Source organism: Nycticebus coucang, chromosome X (assembly GCF_027406575.1).
Source record: "Nycticebus coucang isolate mNycCou1 chromosome X, mNycCou1.pri, whole genome shotgun sequence".
Lineage (NCBI taxonomy): Eukaryota > Metazoa > Chordata > Mammalia > Primates > Lorisidae > Nycticebus > Nycticebus coucang.
The window spans coordinates 123,143,654-123,164,226 of NC_069804.1; the positions used below are offsets into that span (position 1 = coordinate 123,143,654).

A 20,573-nucleotide genomic window follows, 5' to 3' on the forward strand; every position below is an offset into this window, starting at 1 on the left:
CCAAATGATGACTCTTTACGATCCACTGACACAGAATGTGGACGGTCTTTATGACTTGGGATTGAAGAGCACGTTTGCTGTTTCCTTCCTCTAAAGATGAAATGTGTGCCTGTGCTGGAGCTTACGGGATAGGAATGGAACTCCTGGAAAGGACTGCTTCATGAAATAGGTGTTCAACCTGTCTGAACTTCTGAGTTCCAGAAGAAAGCCAGTGAGGCTGTGTACCCACCCAAGTGGGAAGTAGTGAAGTCTGACCCCTAAAGCCAAAGAGAATTTGTACTTGCCCCCAGAAGATCTAACATTTCCTCTCTCCTTCTGAATCCCAGCCCCAATTTTTAAATTTTTTAAGAAACACGTTATTACCTATTGCCCAGGCTGGTCTTTTTTTTATTATTATTATTAACTTTTTGTTTTTTTTGGAGACAGTCTCACTTTGTCACCCTCAGTAGAGTGCTGTGGCATCATAGAGCAACATCAAACTCTTGGGCTCAAGCAATTCTCTTGCCTCAGCCTCCAGAGTAGCTGGGACTACAGTGACCCACCACAATGTCTGGCTATTTTTAGAGACAGGGTCTTCCTCTTGCTCAGGCTGGTCCTGAACCCATGAGCTTAGGCAATCCACCTGCCTTTGCCGCCCAGAGTGCTAGGATTATAGGCGTGAGCCACTGAGCCCAGCACCCAGGCCTGCCTCAAGCAATTCTCCTACTTCAGCCTCCCAAAATGCTAGGGTTACAGAAGTGGGCCACTTCGCGCGACCCGTATGTTTTAACTTTCCTTTTAAAGCTTCCCCAAATTGGCTGGGCACAGTGGCTCACGCCTGCAATCCCAGCACTCTGGGAGGCCAAAGCAGGCAGATTGCTTGAGCTCAGGAGTTTGAGACCAGCCTAAGCAAGAGTGAGACCCCATCTCTGAAAAATAGCTGGGTGTTGTGGTCGGCACCTATAGCCCCAGCTACTGGAGAATTACTTGAGCCCGAGAGTTTGAGGTTGCTCTATGACGCCACAGCACTCTACTGAGGGTGACAAAATGAGACTATCTCCAAAAAAAGTTTCCCCAAATTATAGAAACATGTAACAAAAGTGAAAAGCTCTTGTCATTCCACTTCGCTCTCCCACCCCAGGTAAAACTATAGAAATTTATGTATTTATGTAGTTTTGTCAACGTTTTATCTATGTACAGAGTACCATTAAAAAAGTCAGATAATATGTGACATCTTTCCATGTCAGTGTATGTACAGTATATATAGTAACCACAGCAGGTTTTTTTTTTTTTTAACAGCTACATAAATATCCTATTGCGTGGATGGAACACCACTTAATTTTATCAATCCTTCATTACAATACAAGATATATCAAGAACGTTGCTGTACTTGCTGGCTGTGAAGTTGAAGGATATGTCAGTTTTTAGTTTATAACTGTTACCCACTTGCCTCTGCAGATCGCTTTTACACTTGTGGCGTTAGAAACTGCCTGTATAACTATACTTTTATCAACATCAGATAATTATCAATTTTTACTAGTCTAATAGGTAAAAAGGGCATTCATAAAAGAGGCTGTTCTCTTTAGAAATGAATTATCATTACCATGTGAAAGAAACCAATTTGAAAAATCTACATGCTTTATGATTCCAATTATATGACATTCTAGAAAACGAGAAACTATGAAGACAGTGAAAAGATCAGTGGTTACTGGGGTTGGTGGAAGATAAGTAGGTCAAACAGATCTTTTAGGGCACCGGCCTTCTTCTGTATGGTAATACACTGGTGAGTATATGTCACTATGTTTGTACAAAGTCATGGAATGTAGAATGAACCCCAACGCAAACTATGTCTGTCTTAGGGTGGCAATGATAGATCAATGTAGTTATATCAGTTCTAACAAATGTACAGCTTCCTTCCAGGATGTTGATAGTGGGGGAGGCTGTGCATGTGTGGAGGCAGGGGCTATATGAAAAATCTCTGTACTTTCTGCTTAATTTTTCTGCGAAACTAAAACTAAACAATAAAGTCTACTTTTGTTTTTATTTTTGAGACAGTGTCTCGTTATGTCACTCTGGGTAGAGTGCCGTAGTGTCACAGCTTACAGCAACCTCAAACTCTTGGGCTTAAGCAATTCTCTTGTCCCAGCCTCCCAAGTAGCTGAGGCTACAGGTGTCCGCCACAATGCCCAGATATTTTTTTTTTTGTTGCAGTTGTCATTGTTTAACTGGCTTAGGCCGGGCTCGAACCTGCCAGCCTCGGTGCATGTGGTTGGCACCATAACCACTGTGCTACAGGTACGGAGCCTATATTATAAAGTTTATTTTTAAAAGCACAGTTCTTGGTTGTTTTATATTCTGTAGCCCTGATTACCTTTGAGAATCACCATCCCTTTCTATGTTCATTGTTTAAAGTTTTTAAAATTCAATAGTCATCTCCTTTGCTCATTTTATTTATATGTTGTCTTTATTCCTTTATTTTATTTTATTTTTTGAGACCAGGGTAGAGTGCCATGGCATTAGCCTGACTCACAGAAACCTGTAATTTTCCTGCCTCAGCCTCCCAAGTAGCTGGGACTACAGGTGCCCACCACAACTCCCAGCTATTTTTAGAGACGAGGTTTTGCTCTGGCTCAGGCTGGTCTTGAACCTGTGAGATCCAGCAATCCACCCACCTTGGCCTCCCAGAATGCTAGGATTACAGGCTTGAGACACAGTTCCTGGCCTAGTCTTACTGTTTTTAGTAGAAATAGGGTCTCACTCTGGTTCAGGATGGTCTCTAACTCATTACCTCAAGCAATCTTCCCGCCTCAGCCTCCCAGAGTGCTAAAATTACAAGCAAGAACCACCGAGCCAGGCTTTCTTTCTTTTTTAAAGACAAAGTCTTGGGCCTGGTGCAGTGGCTCACATAACCTTAGCACTCTGGGTGGCCAAGGCGAGTGGATCGCCTGGGCTCACAAATTCAAGACCAGCCTGAGTCAGAGTGAGACCCTGTCTCTAAAAATAGCCGGGCATTGTGGCGGGTGCCTGTAGTTCCAGCTACTCAGGCAGCTGAGGCAAGAGAATCACTTGAGCCCAAGACTTTGAGGTTGTCATGAGCTATGATGCCACAGCACTCAAGCCCAGGGCGACTGAGTAAGACTGTCTCAACAATAATAACAACAAAAGGTCTTGGTTATGTTGCCCAGGCTGGTCTTAATCACCTGGGCTCAAGATATTTTCCCACCTCAGACTCCGGAGTAGCTGGGATTTCAGGCACGAGCCACTGCACTCAGCCTCTTTGCCCATTTTCTACTATAACTTTTTCTTATAGATTTGTTAGAACTCTTAATATATCAATTATTTCAGTTCATTGTCCTATATGTTCCAGAGTTTTCTGGAGGAAAGATGAACTCATGGGTCTGAACATGCCCACTGCTTTATATGAATATTCAACTATTGGCTGGATGAAGTGGCTCACCCCTGTAATCCTAGCACTTTGGGAGGCTGAGGCAGCAGATCTCTTGTGCGCAGGAGTTTGAAGCCAGCCTGAAAACCCTGTCTTTACTAAAAATAGGAAAATTAGCCAGATGTTGTGGCAGATGCCTGTAGTCCCAACCACTTGGGAGGCTCAGGCAGGACAATCCCTTGAGACCAGGAGTTTGAAGTTGGTATGAGCTAGGCTGACACCACTACACTATACCCAGGGTGATAGAATGAGCCTCTGTCTCAAATAAACAAAAGAAAACAAAACAAAACCCTCTTCTTTTTTTTTTTTGTAGAGGCAGAGTCTCACTTTATCGCCCTCAGAAGAGTGCCATGGTGTCACAACTCACAGCAACCTCTCAGGTGTCCTCAAACTTTTTAAACAGGGGGCCAGTTCACTGTCCCTCAGACCAAAGGGCCGGACTATAGTTAAAAAAAAACTGAACAAATTCCTATGCGCACTGCACATATCTCATTTTGAAATAAAAAAAAAAAAAAAAAAACGGGAACAAATACAATCACACTGCCTCATGTGGCCCCCGGGTTGCAGTTGAGGACCTCTGCTCCAGCTCTTGGGCTTAGGTGATTCTCTTGCCTCAGCCTCCCGAGTAGCTGGGACTACAGGCACCCACCACAATGCCCGGCTATTTTTTTGCTGCAATTCAGCCGGGGCTGGGTTTGAACCTGCCACCCTTGGTATGTGGGGCCGGCGCCCTACTCACTGAGCCACAGGCATCACCCCAAAAACCTCTTCATTTTCAAGACAAAGTAGAGTTGTCAAATTTATCGTTCTCTTATTATTCTATGTCCCTGGAGTTCATACAATATTTAGAAAGGGTTTTTCCTATTATTATTTTCAGATTATACATATATTTTATAATATTACCCTGTAATCAGATCCTCAAAGGACTGTACTTAATACTAGTCACTCACACAAAGGCTTGAAAGGGTACCATGAACCACTGGTTGTCAAGGAGGGAAGATTTTTCTACCCAGGAGACATCTGGCCCTGTCTGGAGACATTTTTGAAATAACTGGGGGGTGTGCTACTGACATCTAGCAGGTAGAGGTTATTAATATGGCTAAACCTCCCTCGATATACAGGTCAATCCCTTCATGTGCCACCTCCAAGGAAGAATTAATACCCATCCCAAAATGTCCACAGTGATGAGGCCGAAAAAATCTTGCCATTCATCATTTCACTTCCCAGGCTGTTCAGATTCCCACTGTTTTGGGGTCTGTATATAGATTGAGGGAGATAAAAAAAAAAGGGAGGGAAGAAATATTTCATGTATATTGCCCTTACCTAACTGGTATCTCCATTTCAGTTCCCAAAACTCAAATTTAATAAACACCATTCTATAGAATGCACCAGAAAAAGGAAAAACACCTGACGAACAATGGTATACTTTCTAAGGGACAGAAACATGAAGAAGAGACTATTATGTAAATGCCTTTATTTGAACTACTACATTGCTATCAGATTACATCACTTTTTCAGAGTTAGAGTAACATGATCTTAAAAACTATAGCAAACAGCTTGACAAAGCAGGAGTACATTAAGTCCTACATGTATATTTCATTTTTAGTGATGACATCTTTTCTTAGGTGTAAAATTAAAAAATATATCATACACTTAGCATACTTGGCCTACCGAATCCTTTCGAAGTTCTGAGCACACTCTCTCCTCAGGTGCCTATTCCACAGCATTTTAATTTTAAAGAGAGTATGATGATACAGGTCTTAAAACAAATAAGCATGTATTCAACCAAGTGATTTAAGACAAAATATTTCAAATGTTTGCAGCTTGGGTGTGAGAGGGAAGATGCGAATTTAAGGTACATTTTTCCTCTACCTACAATGTATGTTTTTCACTTACTTGAAGACCCCTTAAAAAAAGTAGCAAAATCAGCAGTCTTATTTGATGTAATCAAAATATTCTTAAATGTACAAAAAAGGATCATGTAGAAAGAATACTGTAAAAAGATACTGATCTTAAGAATAAAAGAATAAGAAAAGCTTCTATTACATTCTGCACAGCCAGTTACTTCGGCAAATTTTCAGTACTACAAATATAAGCAAAGGATACTCATATCCAAATACCCTCTGATCATAGTTCTCAAATAAGAACTAACATATTGGATAGAAAGCAAAATTACTGTCTAATAATATTCATATCCAGTCATCTAAGCAAGACCCAAGAGAGGGACATTCTAAGAGGAAAAAAGTTACAGAGCGACAAAGAACATACAGAAACAGGAAAGAGTAAAACAGTTTGGCTATGAGCACACTTCAGGTGTGCCTGGAAAATCCAAGTTTGACTATGGGAAAGAGGAGTTGTTTTTATTAGAACCCTTTCCCCTGCGGGCTCTCATGATGAGCTAGTCTTGTTAATTCAAACTAAAGTCCTTTAATGACCAAGAGTTCCTTAAGCCATGAGCACTTCACCTGGAAATAGCTGACCTAGGAATCATCCCCCTGGGAGTAAGGTGGTTTTATTCAGATTGGTTATTTTACACTCTCTTCATTCCCCTGCCCATCAAACATGCAAACACGGTCATAACCATCTTGGGCTTTACTTCCACAAGGTCTTCAGGAAGAGCGTACACTCTGGCTCCAATTCTTCTAGCCATTGACACGGCATACCTATTATTTGAGGAGACAAAAATTAAGATGAAATTCTTCTCAATTAAGGACACTGCCGTATAAGGCATCTATTTCCTCTTAAATAATCATTTAGCTGGGGATGTAAAAATTCCCTACTGAAAGTTCAAATCAGAACGATTTCACTTTGTGTTTTGTTCGATTTTGGTTTTGAGTTTGCTTTTGCTTTTAAGGTTTACTTTTAAGTTAGAGCATCTCTGTTTTAAAACTCTGCTATTTGGGATTGATAATGTTTATTCATTCCTTTTATCCAATGTGAAATGAGAATTAAGCTTGAAGCACTGACTATATGAAAATGAAATTATATATATGTATACATGTACATATAAATTGTCAAGGCTGTCTATACCGTTCATTGATGTGGATATTCTTGTTACACATGTAGTAAGTTAAGACAGTCTCATGCGATGTCAGAGATATGTGGTGGAAAATTATGCCAGATGCAGTGAATATTTCTAAATATTTAAGGGAAGGGAGAGAGTCTACATTTTACATGAATAGAGTGGCTGGACCAAAGACGGGAAAGGGTAGGCAAAGGAAGGAACAAAAGACCTGACATGTCCAGCTGGGGTAACTTACACGAACACTTCAACTAATTCATAAAATGTTTCTAGGTCTATTGTAACAGGAGTCTAAAGTTGATTAAATTATCAAGTTTCTGGAAAAAGAGTTTCAAGAGTTTTTTATATATTACAGGTATTAAGCCTATATCATATCTGCTATAAATATTTTTCAAGGAAGAAAGAACTCATGTGTCTAACTTCAAAGTTTGGGAGAAATGCTTCTTGGCGATCCTATAAAGCACTGTTGTGGGTAGATTTTCAGCGTATATTAGTGAAGTTTTCATAGGTCACCCATGAATCCAGGTGACAGACAGCCTAGGCCTTTGGTGAAGAAGTGAAGAGACAAGTATAAAATACATTCTAAAGAGCAGTGCCTGTGGCTCAACGGAGTAGGGCGCTGGCCCCATATGCCAGAGGTGGTGGGTTCAAAAACCCAGCCCCGGCCAAAAAGTGCAAAAAAAATAAAATACATTCTAAATAGGCTCGGCGCTCATAGCACAGTGGTTAGGGCACCTGCCACATACACGGAGGCTGGTGGGTTCGAACCTGGCCCGGGCTAGCTAAACAACGGGTGGGCACCTGTAGTCCCAGCTACTTGGGAGGCTGAGGCAAGAGAATTGCTTAAGCCCAAGAGGTTGAGGTTGCTGTGAGCTGTGACACTACGGGCACTCTACTGAGGGTGACACAGACTCTGTCTCAAAAAAAAAAAAATGCATTCTAAATATGCAAGTAACTTTCAAGGCATATATTTATGTTGAAGGGTAGTAAGAATCCTGCCACATTGGGGACCCAGGAAGATAAACAACAAATAGTAAGAACGATCTATGTGCAGTAAAAGAGACCTAAGTGGATACAGTGTGTTTAAAAAAAAGAGTGAGGCAGACAGATGAACACTCTAAGGCAGTGGTTCTCAACCTTCCTAATGCCACGACCCTTTAATACAGTTCCTGTGTGTCACGACCCACAGGCTGAGAACTGGAGCTCTAAGGTATGACTATCCTTAGTTCATTTTTCCTTGTTGTAAACTTGTACCCGATTTGAATGAAAATATACACTACGTTATTTCTGTAATCCCCCACTAAAGCAATAATAGATTGAGCACTTGGTGAGCCAGGCACTATGCTAGGTCTTACACATTTTTTCAGTTAACCTTTACAAAACCTCTAAGGTAAGTATTATTGCCCCTAATTTACAGATGAGAAATCTGAGGTTCAAAGAGGCTTCCCCCAGGTGATAGCCCTCTTAAGTGGCAGACCCTAAATTAGAATTCAGATCTGCCCAGGTGCACAGCCTGTGTGCTTTCCACAATATTGTCTCCCTTACTTGGCATTATTGTGCTTGTCATCTTCTGTTAGATTACCACTCTTAACAAGGTCATAGTTTATGCAGCCTGGCTGGATGGCATCAATTAAATCCACAACTGCCAAACTGGAGCTGATCGTCTTGTCCTAGTATAAAAGGAAAACAAATCTGTGAATTTGAATATGTACAAAATAACATGTGTTTACTTAGTATACAAAGTGACCAAAACAAAGCCTAGTGAATTAAAAGAGTATCTTGTGGCTTATGCCTATAATCCCAGCACTCTGGGAGGCCAAGGTGGGTGGATTGCCTGAGCTCACAGGTTCCAGACCAGCCTAAGCCAGAGTGAGACCCCCACCTCTAAAAATAGCCAGGCATTGTGGCAGGTGCCTGTAGTCTCAGCTACTCAGAAGGCTGAGGCAAGAGAATTGGTTGAGCCCAGGAGCTTGAGGTTGCTGTTGAGCTATGACACCACAGCATTCCAGTGAGGGCAAGAAAGTGAGACTCTGTCTCAAAAAAAAAAAACCAAACGTTGTCCCTCCAAATGGTAGATATCATGTATTATCTAGCCATAATAATATTTAACCATCAAATATAGATTCTGACCTTAAAACTCTGAATGGAAGTAGATTTTCCAGCTTCACTCAATGTTCTATTCACCCAGTTCACAATGATGTCATCGTTAGCTTTCTGACCCTCTCCCAGATCCTCCAGGACATTGAGTGTGTACCTAAGAGAAATAGCAGAAGAAAAGTTTACATAGTCTACTTTATCAGAAAAAAATGCGAGGCCAGGTGTGGTGGCTCGTGCCTATAATCCTAGCACTCTGGCAGGCTGAAGAGAGTGAATGGCCTGAGCTCAGGAGTTTTGAGACCAGCCTGAGTAAGATCCAATCTCTGCTAAAAATAGAAAAACTAGCTAGGGGTGATGGTGCACTCCTGTAGTCCCAGCTACTGCCAGGGCACTCTAGCCTGAGGGAACAGAGTGAGACTCTGTCTCAAAAAAAGAAAAGAATGCAAATATCAGAAAGATGCTTTACCTTTCTCGTTTCTTTTATTCCTTAGGTTTGAAAGACTAAAGATTTTATGGAAAGAGATTCACATTAAGTGAAAAAAATATTTTGAGTAGTACCTTGCCACTGATATACCCTTTGAAGTGGTGGGAAGAAGACTGATGGAGCTTTCATGAGCAAGCCCAGCAATGGACTGCAGGCACATTTCATTCTTACTGTAACAGTGATAATGACTTCTAATAAGCTGTGCTTTGGGGCTGGTGGTATCCAGTCATAATGAATGTTTTTAGCATTATAGTTAAGAGATCTTAATTTTCAAATGGCTACATAGGGATGTTCATCATTTTGTTCTTAAAATATTTTTATTCACTGACACTAAATGAGGCTTAATTCTACATGTCAGGCATCCTGTTTTTTTTTTTAAAGGAAATAGTCATAGATATGCTGCCTAACTTATGAGGAAGCACCTCCTACTGAACACCCAACATATATTCATTACTTAAATTCATTTGAGAGTCTAATATATTTCAAAAGTGTAGTTATTGATGTTGACGAATAAAGACTGGAATCACAGAGCTGCATTATAGTAAAGCTTAAACAGCTAAAATTATGCATTTTACCTTCTCATCAGCTGCCAGACTAAAGCTAAAGTCAGAGTTGGGTTCCCATCATTCAGGTCTTGCCCTCCAATGCCAACCAGGGAGAATTTAGCAGGATGCTTCCCTAATTCAACAGCATAGTTGCAGTTTTCTAGCTGCAAACACATAAAAGTAAATGGTTAAAGACCTTTACTTGTTTAATCTACATACATATGTGTATGTACACCTGTTATATAATGCTAGGTATAAGCACACAAAAACAAATAAGACACAGTTCCTGTCCTCAAGAAGCTCCCAGTCAAGAGTTTTTGAAACAGAAGACAATCGAGAATAAGAATAGTCTGTAGGGGGCTGAGCACAGTGGCTCACGCCTGTAACCCTAACACTCTGGGAGGCTGAGGTGGGTGGATTGCCTGAGCTCACAGGTTCAAGACCAGCATGGGACAAAGTGACACCTCGTCTCTAAAAATAGCTGGGCGTTGTGGCAGCACTTATAGTCCCACCTACTCAGGAGGCTAGAGGGGCAAGAGGATCACTTGAGCCCCAGACTTTGAGGTTTTTGTGAGCTATGACACCACAGCACTCTACCAAGGGCAACAAAGTAAGACTGTCTTAAAAAAAAAAAAAAAAAAAAGAATAGTCTATAGATCTTTCTGTGCTGCGTGGACACCTGCTGGTGGAAGAAGGAATAGCTCCACTGCCCTTCACTTCTTTTTTTTTTTTTTTTAACTTTTTTATTAAATCATAACTGTATACAATGATATGATTATGGGGCATCATACACTCACTTCATAAACCATTTGACACATTTTTATCACAGTGGTTAACATAGCCTTTCCTTCACTTCTTTTGTTGGGTTGCAGCTCCTTTGGAATCATGGCGCCGTCACCGTGGAAGGGGCTAGTGGGCATTCCCTACCTACCCCACACTGCCTTTTCCGCTGCTCAGCATTGTTCTTATATGCAACTAACAGAAAAGGAAGATGAATGGTATAGTTCATATTGTAGGGGAGTTTAAAGACATGGATACCACTTCAGAACTAAAAAATAAGACATTTGATACATTAAGGAATCATCCATCCTTTTACATGTATTTAATCACCGTGGTTGAGTACTGTTCCAGCCTTCAGATACATCATATTCTTCAAACCAAGATGCATTGTCCTCTAACACATCATTGAAGTTATGAAAACTCGAACTACTGCATCATTATACAACAGGACAGGACACAGGGCTGGAATAGTGGAGTTTGGAGTATAAAAGCACTCCCCACATCAGTATTTATACTGATCTTTCAGACCTAATTAAAAAAAAACTATGGCCCTTATTTATACACTGCTAATCAAATCATTATTCGTGAAATGAGTCTTTGGTATTTCACATAGAGAATTTTTTTTCATTTAAAAAAAATTCACGCCTTTTGTAAAAGCTACTGTTTTGAACATCTTTCCTTAGAAAATGTTGGTTTTGTGATTATTTTCTAAGATTTCTTTCCTTTTGCCCTACGGTTTTTGGAATCCTTTATACTATGTGACTATTGCATTTTGCATCATGATCATGAACTGTAGCAAAGTGGTCTTTACTTCTCAACATATGGATTTCCCTAATGAGACCAAAATGGTGACTTATCAAGTTTTTTTTTTTTTTTTTTTTTTTTAATTTTGAGACAGACTCTCACTTTGTCACCCTTGGTAGAGTGCCTGGTGTCATAGTTCACAGCAACGTCAAACTCTCGGGCTCAAGAGATCCTCTTAGGCCTGGCGCGATAGCTCACCCCTGTAATCCCAGCACTCTGGGAGGCCGAGGTGAGCAGATCGCCTGAGCTCATGAGTATGAGACCTGCCTGAGCCAGAGCGAGACCCCGTCTTTAAAAAATATATCTGGGCATTGTGGTGGGCATCTGTAGTCCTAGTTACTCTGGAGGCTGACGCAAGAGAATGCCTTGAGCCCAAGAGTTTGAGGTTGCTTTGAGCTATGACACCACAGCACTCTAAGGAGGGTGACAATGTGAGATTCTGTCTCAAAAAAAAAAAAAAAAGAGATCCTCTTGCCTCAGCCTCCCAAGTAGCTGGGACTATAGGCGATGGCCACAACTCCCAGCTATTTTTAGAAATGGGGTCTCATTCTTGCTCAGGCTGGTCTTGAACTTGTAAGCTCAAGCAATCCTAGCCTCCCAGAGTGCTAGGATTATAGGCATGAGCCAGCATGCCCAGCCCCTTATCAGTTTTTCTTGTTTCCCCCTATACAGTGGCTCTGCATCAGATAAATTAAAAACTTGCCAGCTTTTAATTTACCCATGACTTCTCACCCTACCCCACTCCTATATAAATTGTAACATCAGCCATCTTGTTTCAATACTTCTAAGGTTCTATGTATAGTGAGCAATTTTGTGTCAGAAATTCTTGGTCATAAAAAATATATTTAACAAGGTCAACTTGATGTAAAGCTACATGTGTTCTCTTCATTGATCTGTAAAAATTTTCCCTAAATGATTATGTACTGTAAAAATAGCAGGAGATAAACCAAAAAGACCATTATTTTATTTCATTATCCTGCCTATGTAAAAGAATAATCATTGAGAAAAAAATGATGACTTATCTGTCATTAATTAGTATCAAGTTATTCAAAGTCTCTTAGTTTCTTTCACACTGAAGTAGTGAATTAGTGAAAATAAGGAAACTTCTCATTTATCTAAAGACAGACTTCAAAGGAACTGGGACAAATATTTGGAACTAATTGATATCTTTTAGAAAATTAAGGTCATTTAGGAAATTGGTAGTGCTTATTTGTAGCAAGCTTAGTTTCCCATCTTCACTTTATGTTACCGAAGGTGAGGATGAGGATGCAGAGTTGAATTTTTTTTGGAAACAGTAATTTTACTTTAGGGAGATTTGGCTAGTTCTTTGAGCTGCAAAGTGGTAGGTAGCTCAACATCACAGAGAACATTGCTTTTGTTGAATTGTACAAGTATAAAAACATTGCTTTTGTCCAATTGTAAAGGTGTAAAGGAAATAACCATATGCAGGTTTAAAAAGGAAATGTACCTTTGGCAAGAGTCATAAAATGCCCTTTATACCTACTTGAACTTGATGGCACCTGTTAGAGATAAACCTCAGCTCTTCTGTTCTGCCTAGTAACACATAGTCCCAAAGTACAAGATTGTTTTGTCATTGGGTTTTTACTGTTTAGTTTACTTTTGTTTTGCCAACACAGTCTGTCTGCGGAACACTGACTATGATCTCTAATGAGAGCAAAGTTAGAAATCTGATAACCTAAAATGACTTAGAAACGAGTAAAACATGTGAAATCAGGGGTTAAAATGATGACAATTAAAATACACGTGAGAAACAAGCTCCTTCCATCAGGCTTGTCTACCATTTCCTCAGGTAGGATTTGATTGGAGAGAGCCTCTTGTTTGCTTTTTGAGGAATTGTCCTCCTTTTCTAATATGTTTTTGTAACAATGTTACAATGAGCTGCATTTTATATACCTTACAATAACACAATTAAAAGGGTACGATTCGATGGTTTTACAATATTCACAAAATTGTGCAATCCTGACCACAATTTTAGAACATTTCATTACACAGAAAATCCCCTTAACCCTTAGCAGTCTCCTCTTCTTTCCTCTCAATGGGCTCCTGGGAACCACTATCTATTATACATTATCTCTGTAGGTTTGCCTAATGTGGTCACTTATTATAAACAGAATTCTGTAATATCTGGTCTTTTGTGATTTGCTTCTTAAGTAGGTTTTCTATGTGGAGTGAGAGACTTTTCTTCTCATCTGGAGAATGCTTATTGCTGTGAAAGGGTGTGTTTGGTAAAATTAGACTTAAGTAGGGAGAGCCAAAATACCTAAGAGGTTTCTCAGCTAATCTTATGCTGAATAATTTTTCCTCAAAGCCGAACATTCATGATGCACTACTACTTATAACATTTGGGCTAAGCCAGATGTGGTGGTTTGAGCCTGTAATCCCAGCTATTCTAGAGACTGAGGTGGGAGGATCGCTTGAGGCCAGGAGCATGAGACCTGCCTGATAGGGAGACATCATCTCTTAAAAACCAAAAAAAAAAAAAAAAAAAAAAAAGGCTAATCTCTGGAATGGTTAATGAAATCTTTGCCAAGAAAGTCCTGCTAAAAATGATGCCAAATTATTTGGTAAGTAATTAACATGGTAGTTGTCAAGTGTATCTATCTTTGCTACCTGCTTTGTGTTTCAGGTGAATTCAATGTTTTTTTAACTGACTCAAGTGAATTTCTGCTATTTTTTCAAGTATGTGTCAAGTACAGAATTTTATTTGCAGTACTATGAAATCCATTACTGCCTAGGGTAGTTCAAAAATGTAAGTGATGTGAGCTAGTTAACGCTGTAGTTGTCTATCATTTCAGTGACATTCAGAAGTGTGTACAAATCAGAGCTCTTTAAAATATGGGGAGGACTCACATTTAACCAAGGAACTAGCCAAATACTGGGCTAATGGCCCAGCTGCAGAAAATGCAGGTCGGTGAATTATCAGTACTATTATGCTCTGTTCCTCCCCCAGTGAGTTTTTCCTAAGTATTGTGGCTTTTTTGAGTGGTATGACAGCATCTTCCTGGTTGTATGTGGCCTGTTTCCTTGATGCTTTCAGTCGTGTTGTTTGTTGTGATCACTGATGCCTGTAACACAAAGCTAAACACATTTTGGGGGGATACGTTTCTTCTCTAAATGACCTTGCTCTGTCCAATAAATAAATGATTGTCTCAAAAAAAAAAAAAAAAGAATAGTCTGTAACAAAGATACATAGTAACTTAATTACCAACCTTTTTCATGTTGGCTCCAAGTTTCGGGTAGGGAGGTTTATTAACCTTACTCCAGTCAACAGGAACTTTAATTCGTTCATATAACTGTAAGATTACCAGGGCATCTTGCAGGTCACTAATGATTTTAAAAAATAACTTAATTAGTGTTTTCAGACAATTGGGCCTTTATTTTCCTTAAAAAAAATAATACTAGACTGCCAACCAAGATATACAAAATGATAAATAATACCCAAGATTCATATTTTCTATCAGTCTATGTTGAAAATAGAGCAAAAACCATCTGATTCACTTAAAAGTATTTACTGAGAGCTTACTGTGAGTGAGGAATTGTCCTAAATGCTGGGCACATGGGACAAAAATCCTTGTCCTCACATTAGAGTGAACAACATAGACAATAAACAAGTAGATAATATAATTTTGGTTGTATATAAGTGCTAGGAAGAAAAATAGGGACTAGGGAGGGTTGAGATTAACAAGCAACAAGTAGGTAGTATTCAGGAAGTCTTGGAATCAATGGCAGGAAAATAGTAAGGGTATGAGCCATTACATGTGGGCAAAGACATTCTAGGCTGAGAAACAGTGAGCCAAAGGCACTGAGACATCACAGATGTCTACTCAAAGGGTTCCCCGGTCTGTGTTTCAAAACATAAAGTATCTGCTCTCTAGGGTTCTAGAAGGACATTTATACATTCTATCACTTACAGTTAATGATTATGTAAAGAAATAGAGCTTTTGGGTGGCGCCTGTGGCTCAAGGAGTAGGGCGCCGGTCCCATATGCTGGAGGTGGTGGGTTCAAACCCAGCCCCGGCCAAAAACCACAAAAAAAAAAAAAGAAATAGAGCTTTTGTATATTTGGGAAATGATACAAATCACCACCCAACATTTTCCAATATAAACAATTGCTACAAACTAAGGTTTAGCAAATCCTTAGAGCTGTCATTTGGGTAGCATCCATTCATGATGTTCATAACTGTTTACAATAGCAGTAAGAAGGCTTACGCATAGAGATGGTTCACGTGGGGATTAACACCAAGAGAGTTCATCCAGTTACGGAAGGTTCTTTCTTCACGAGTTTCTCCTATTAAGAATATTCATAAAATTCATTCATTCGTTAAACACCTTGTATACTGTGCCAAGCCATGTATTACTTTTTCTGCTTTCTTCAGATCTAGTTTTCCCCAATACAAATTTCCAAGCATTGTCTCTAAATATATCCTCTCTAGATACATGCTTATTTTTAAAACTTGTTTATTTTTAAATCAAAGAATACAACTTAAGGCAGCACCCATAGCTCAGTGGGTAGGGTGCTGGCCACATGCAACGAGGATGGCAGGTTTGAACCCGGGCAGGGCTAGTTAAAATAACAATGATAACTACAACAAAAAAATAGCCGGGTGTTGTGGCAGGCACCTGTAGTCCCAGATACTTGAGAGACTGAGACAAGAGAATCTCTTGAGCCCAAGAGTTGGAGGTTGCTGGGAGCCGTGACACCACGGCACTCTACCCAGGCAACAGCTTGAGACTCAGTCTCAAAAGAAAAATGCAAATTTATTATAGTAAGTTAAACAATTTGGAGGTTTATGAACCTTTTATAATCTCTTCTAATGTTTCTCCAATATCTCCTCAACGTGAATACCTCAGAGGAACCACTCTTATCAGTTTAGTTTATATTTTAAAAACTCTGCTATCACCACATCAACCTATACTTATATGAATTTGTTTTTCCTCTGCTTATTTTAAAATACCAAACTACACGTAATTACTACTTTTACAGACCTATGTTAAAATAACAAATTTCTCAAAACTTCAAAGGCATACAATTTAAAGATTTTAAACGTAATGCCAGTGGATACTTAATGAACTATTAGCATTTATTAATTTTTATATACTATACTTCACCCAAATATAATCTGGAAAAGGTAAACTCTGCCTTTCTCAAACTTAAACAAATAATTACCATATGTTATCATCTGAGTTTTGAAAAGGTAAGGGTGAGAGGGGCTGGGGCTAGTTCTAGTTAAGTCTGACTGTGGAAGAATGAAACTACCAAATACTACAAATCTATAGGTCAAATTAAATGCACATATCCATTTTTCTGGTGAGAAATTTAAAAAGTAGTCTCATCCTAAATATTAAAACAAAACATTGGTTTACTAAGTGGCTTTACATTAAATGACCCTGGATTACTTTATCATCTCAAGTTCACTTATATTATTTTATATAATAATATTTATATTATTTATATAATATAAAATTATATAATATTTTCCCTCTCTGACAATTTCTACTCAGTGCTTACATCTACTTCTAGCAGATATTTACGCAAGAAAAGCAAATAAAGAAACTTATTAAGTCAAAATTCTAAAATCACTGTGTATGTATTTCTACTCTACAACCCCACACATTCGAATTTGAGAGGCATTCAGTTACCTTCTAATAAAGTCCAGTCAATATCCTGGTTCTCTGGCTTAGTTAATGCCGGATATTTATTAAACAGGTTAGCCACGAAGGCTAAGTTGAGTTTGGGGTTTCCACTGACAACATCAGCAGGAGTAACAAACTGTCTGCAACCTAATTTATCTGCTTGTTGAAGCATACTCTCAGCTCTCTTCAAATCATCTGTTTCCTGTTGAAGTAAAATAAGAAGACATTTGCCAAACTTCATACTAAAAATATAGAAATTTTCCCTACAATCGTAGTCAGAGTATACAATTCGACTTTCTTTTAGCCAACATGTGGTACTTATTACAAAATTGTTTTGAACGCAAAAAGAACAAAATAAGTTGGTTCTGCTGGAATGTAGTACCTTTAAAATACCCCAGATGGCGCAAGATCATATTGCTAACTACTGAGTATGTTTAACCCAATTGGGATTACAAATCTCCCAGGCCAAAAGAAAATGCAGTAAGAAAAAAGTTAAATTGCACTGTAGAGGCCTAGGTGGGAGGTTAGCTCAAGCTCAGGAGTTGGAGACCAGCCTGAGCAAGAGACCATGTCTCCACTAAAAATAGAAAAATTATCCTGCACTGGCTCCCGCCTATAGCCCTCACTACCAGGAGGCTGCAACAGGAGGATCACTTGAATCCAAGGAGTTTGAGGTTGCTGTGAACTAGGCTGATGCCAGAGCACTGAAGTCTGGGACAACGGAGTGAGATGCTGTCTCAAAAAAAAAAAAAAAAAAAAGTTAAGTTGGAAATAAAAAAATAATAAAACTGCTTAGATTTTAAAACTAGTCCCTTAAAGAAGGTTTAAGGCTGAAAAAGATGAAGGATGCTGAAAAACACAGGGAAAGCAGGAGGAAAGGTACAGAGGTAAAGTGATTGTTTGGAGAAGACTGAGGCACCTGGGTGGTGATGGGAAGGGCAGCTTGCGGGTTACAGGCTTATAAGTAACACTGGCTAGGAGACACAGAGCAAGATTATAGAGGGCCTTAACTGCTAAGCAGAGCCTTTTAACCTGATTCTGCAGTCAACAGTCAATCCTTGACGGATTTTGAAGAGGAAAGAGACAAACAGGCGTTTTCAGATCAATCAGGAAGGACTGACAGAAGAAGGCCTGTATCAGAATCAGAATAGTATACTTGTGCCATTTACCCAAGCATAATACCATCTGGCTAGCCATCACAGAGAGCTCCCTTAATGTACAGGATGGCCCCTCATCCCTTCCAAGAGTGACCTGAGCTGAAAAGTTTTCCATTTAACATACAGACAAAAATATAAGCACACAAATCAGTTACAAATTGCATTTGGGTAAGGGCAATGTAAAACAGCTTAGCCAATGTAATCCATTCAAACCCATTGCATAATAGGCTATATGTGTGGATTCCATTAAATAGTACGATTACATTTTATAGCTACTGGGTATAAAGAACCACAGAATCCTAGAAACTTGGGGCTAAATAGTCCAGTCCAACTCCTTACTCCACGGATAAGAGAAGTGGGATCAAATTTGGGGAAGAAACCTGTCCAAGGTCACCAAATAAATTTGTGACATAACCTAGTAACCTGGCCCCTGACAGTAATTCCCCAAATTGCATTTCATGGATGGGGATTTTGTAACATTCACATTACTCTCAGCACAAGAATATTATAGATGTATATATGAATATACAGTCTTTACATCTATTACTGTGGTTATAGTGTAAATACTTGCAAACTGTTAGTCTCTAGTTCTTATTTCCTTACACTTGCTTTGAATATTTTATGCCATCCACATAACCAATACCATCATAACGACAGAATTCACCAATAAACTTCAACATAAATTAAAGGTAATTTTTAACCTCCAAATTACATATATAGTAATACATTTTTAAATAATGCTTAAAATTGCCAACACCACTACATAATTGTAAAATTCTTGTATTTATAATAAATTAACCTGAGCAACATAATGAGACCCCATTTCTACAAAAAATTAAAAACTCAGCTGGGTGTGGTCATGCATGCTTATAGTCCCTGCTACTTGGTTAGCACAGGAGTTTCAGGTTGCAGTGAGTGATGATGATGTCACTGCAACTCTAGCCCAGGCAATAGAGTAAGATGCTGTCACAAAACAAAACAAAACACAACAAAACAGAAACTGACAATAATTTTGCAAGACTGTAGAATTCAAAGGAGTACCTATACTTACATTGAAACCTGACATGCTAATGTCTATCCGTGGTTCACCTTCCTTTTGTCCTTTTGGTGCAATTTGATTGAGAAGATGGAAATAGGCTTTGGAATCCTACAAATGAATTGAAAATGTCAGTGAGATCACATTTACAAAGAATGAATGTATCCTATTGTCCCATGTTTGGATGGCTACTTGCATTTGATTTTGTGAGAATATATGGTATAAATCTCTGTCTTCTCGTTTAACTGGTCTTTTCCCCAGAAAAGTCCCTCCATCTGGCCTTATATCTATCTTGCATATGGATGAATTGGACGCTGACACGACTTTACAATTTACTGAAGCCATCAATACACTAATGCTAATAAACATATAACTAGTTCTGTACCTTCACTGAATTACTGAAGTCAATAAGCTTGAAAGGCAAAACAAACATTAAAACAAAGGAGAGCAGAAATCCAGGAAGCATAGGAAAAGAGAAAATAAACATGTTATATATCATTACAAAGCACAATATATATCATATCCTACGCAGAAGAAATTAGCTATGTTAAAGACGTATTAATACTAAATTTAAATGAAAAATTTTTAAACAATCAACACTTCAGTTGCTAAAATAGAACTTAACCCTTTGTGATCTGAATATACTTATCAGAACAAGCTTTAATTTTTTGTTTTAAGACTCTGGACACACCGAGAATATTGTTTACTTGGAATCTCAATACATAAAACAGAGTGGAGTTGCTCATATTGGAGGTGGGGTGAGCAAATTCATGCTGTGTGGACAACGCCACATAACATAGTTTAAAAACCACTGTACTGGCTCAGAACCTGTAGCTCAAGAGGCTAGGACGCCAGCCACATACACCAGAGGTGGTGGGTTAGAGCCCAGCCCACCTGCCAAACAGCAATGACAACTACAGCCAAAAAATAACTGGGCGTTGTGGCAGGCACCTGTAGTCCCAGCTACTTGGGAGGCTGAGGCAGAAGAATCGCTTAAGTCCAAAGAGTTTGAGGTTGCTGTGAGCTGTGATGCCACAGCACTCTACTGAGGGTGACATAGTGAGACTCTGTCTCCAAAAAAAAAACACTGTACTAGCACACTTATTAAGAGTCTTCACACACACGTCCAATAAATTCCTGCCTCTCTGGAATACTAGAGGACAGGAACTTGAGTCACCATTCCTTAATCCTGCCATATCTGAAGACCACCTACCTAGCACTGGGCCTTAAAAGTCCAAATAAGCTGTATAAAGGAGTGTTTCTCATAGACAGCTCCACAGACTACGTGCATCCTAATCTCTTGGGAAGTTGCTCAATATGTGAGTTACTGGATCCAATCCCAGACCTACCAAATATGAATCTCTAGAACTGTCTAGAAAAATGCACCTTAAACAGCTACCCGAGTGACTTTAAAACATGGTGCCATAAATGATTCTAATGAGAGAATCAGAAAAGCCATTTCAGGCCAGGTGCAGTGGCTCACCCCTGTACTCCCAGCACTCTGGGAGCCCGAAGCAGAGAGATTCCTTGAGTTTAGGAGTTTGAGACAAGCCTGAGCAAGAGTGAGAC

At 39.3% G+C, this 20,573-nt stretch overlaps 1 protein-coding gene and 1 pseudogene across 7 annotated transcripts in view; one reads left to right on the forward strand and one right to left on the reverse strand.

Moving 5' to 3' along the window:
• Nucleotides 1-4,881: 4,881 nt before the first annotated feature.
• The window catches only part of LOC128578524 (plastin-3), a 108,351-nt gene continuing 92,659 nt past the window's right edge, over nucleotides 4,882-20,573 (reverse strand). For all 7 annotated transcript variants that reach the window (XM_053581201.1, XM_053581204.1, XM_053581205.1 and 4 more), the window contains 8 exons: nucleotides 19,020-19,115; nucleotides 16,818-17,013; nucleotides 15,387-15,465; nucleotides 14,387-14,501; nucleotides 9,603-9,736; nucleotides 8,577-8,700; nucleotides 7,992-8,116; nucleotides 4,882-6,087 (listed from right to left, as the gene is read on the reverse strand). In XM_053581201.1, coding sequence (XP_053437176.1) covers nucleotides 5,955-6,087; nucleotides 7,992-8,116; nucleotides 8,577-8,700; nucleotides 9,603-9,736; nucleotides 14,387-14,501; nucleotides 15,387-15,465; nucleotides 16,818-17,013; nucleotides 19,020-19,115 — 1,002 coding nt within the window. In that variant the 3' untranslated portion in view covers nucleotides 4,882-5,954. The remainder of the gene's footprint in view (nucleotides 6,088-7,991; nucleotides 8,117-8,576; nucleotides 8,701-9,602; nucleotides 9,737-14,386; nucleotides 14,502-15,386; nucleotides 15,466-16,817; nucleotides 17,014-19,019; nucleotides 19,116-20,573) is intronic.
• LOC128577939 (ER membrane protein complex subunit 5-like) lies at nucleotides 10,458-10,823 on the forward strand (annotated as a pseudogene).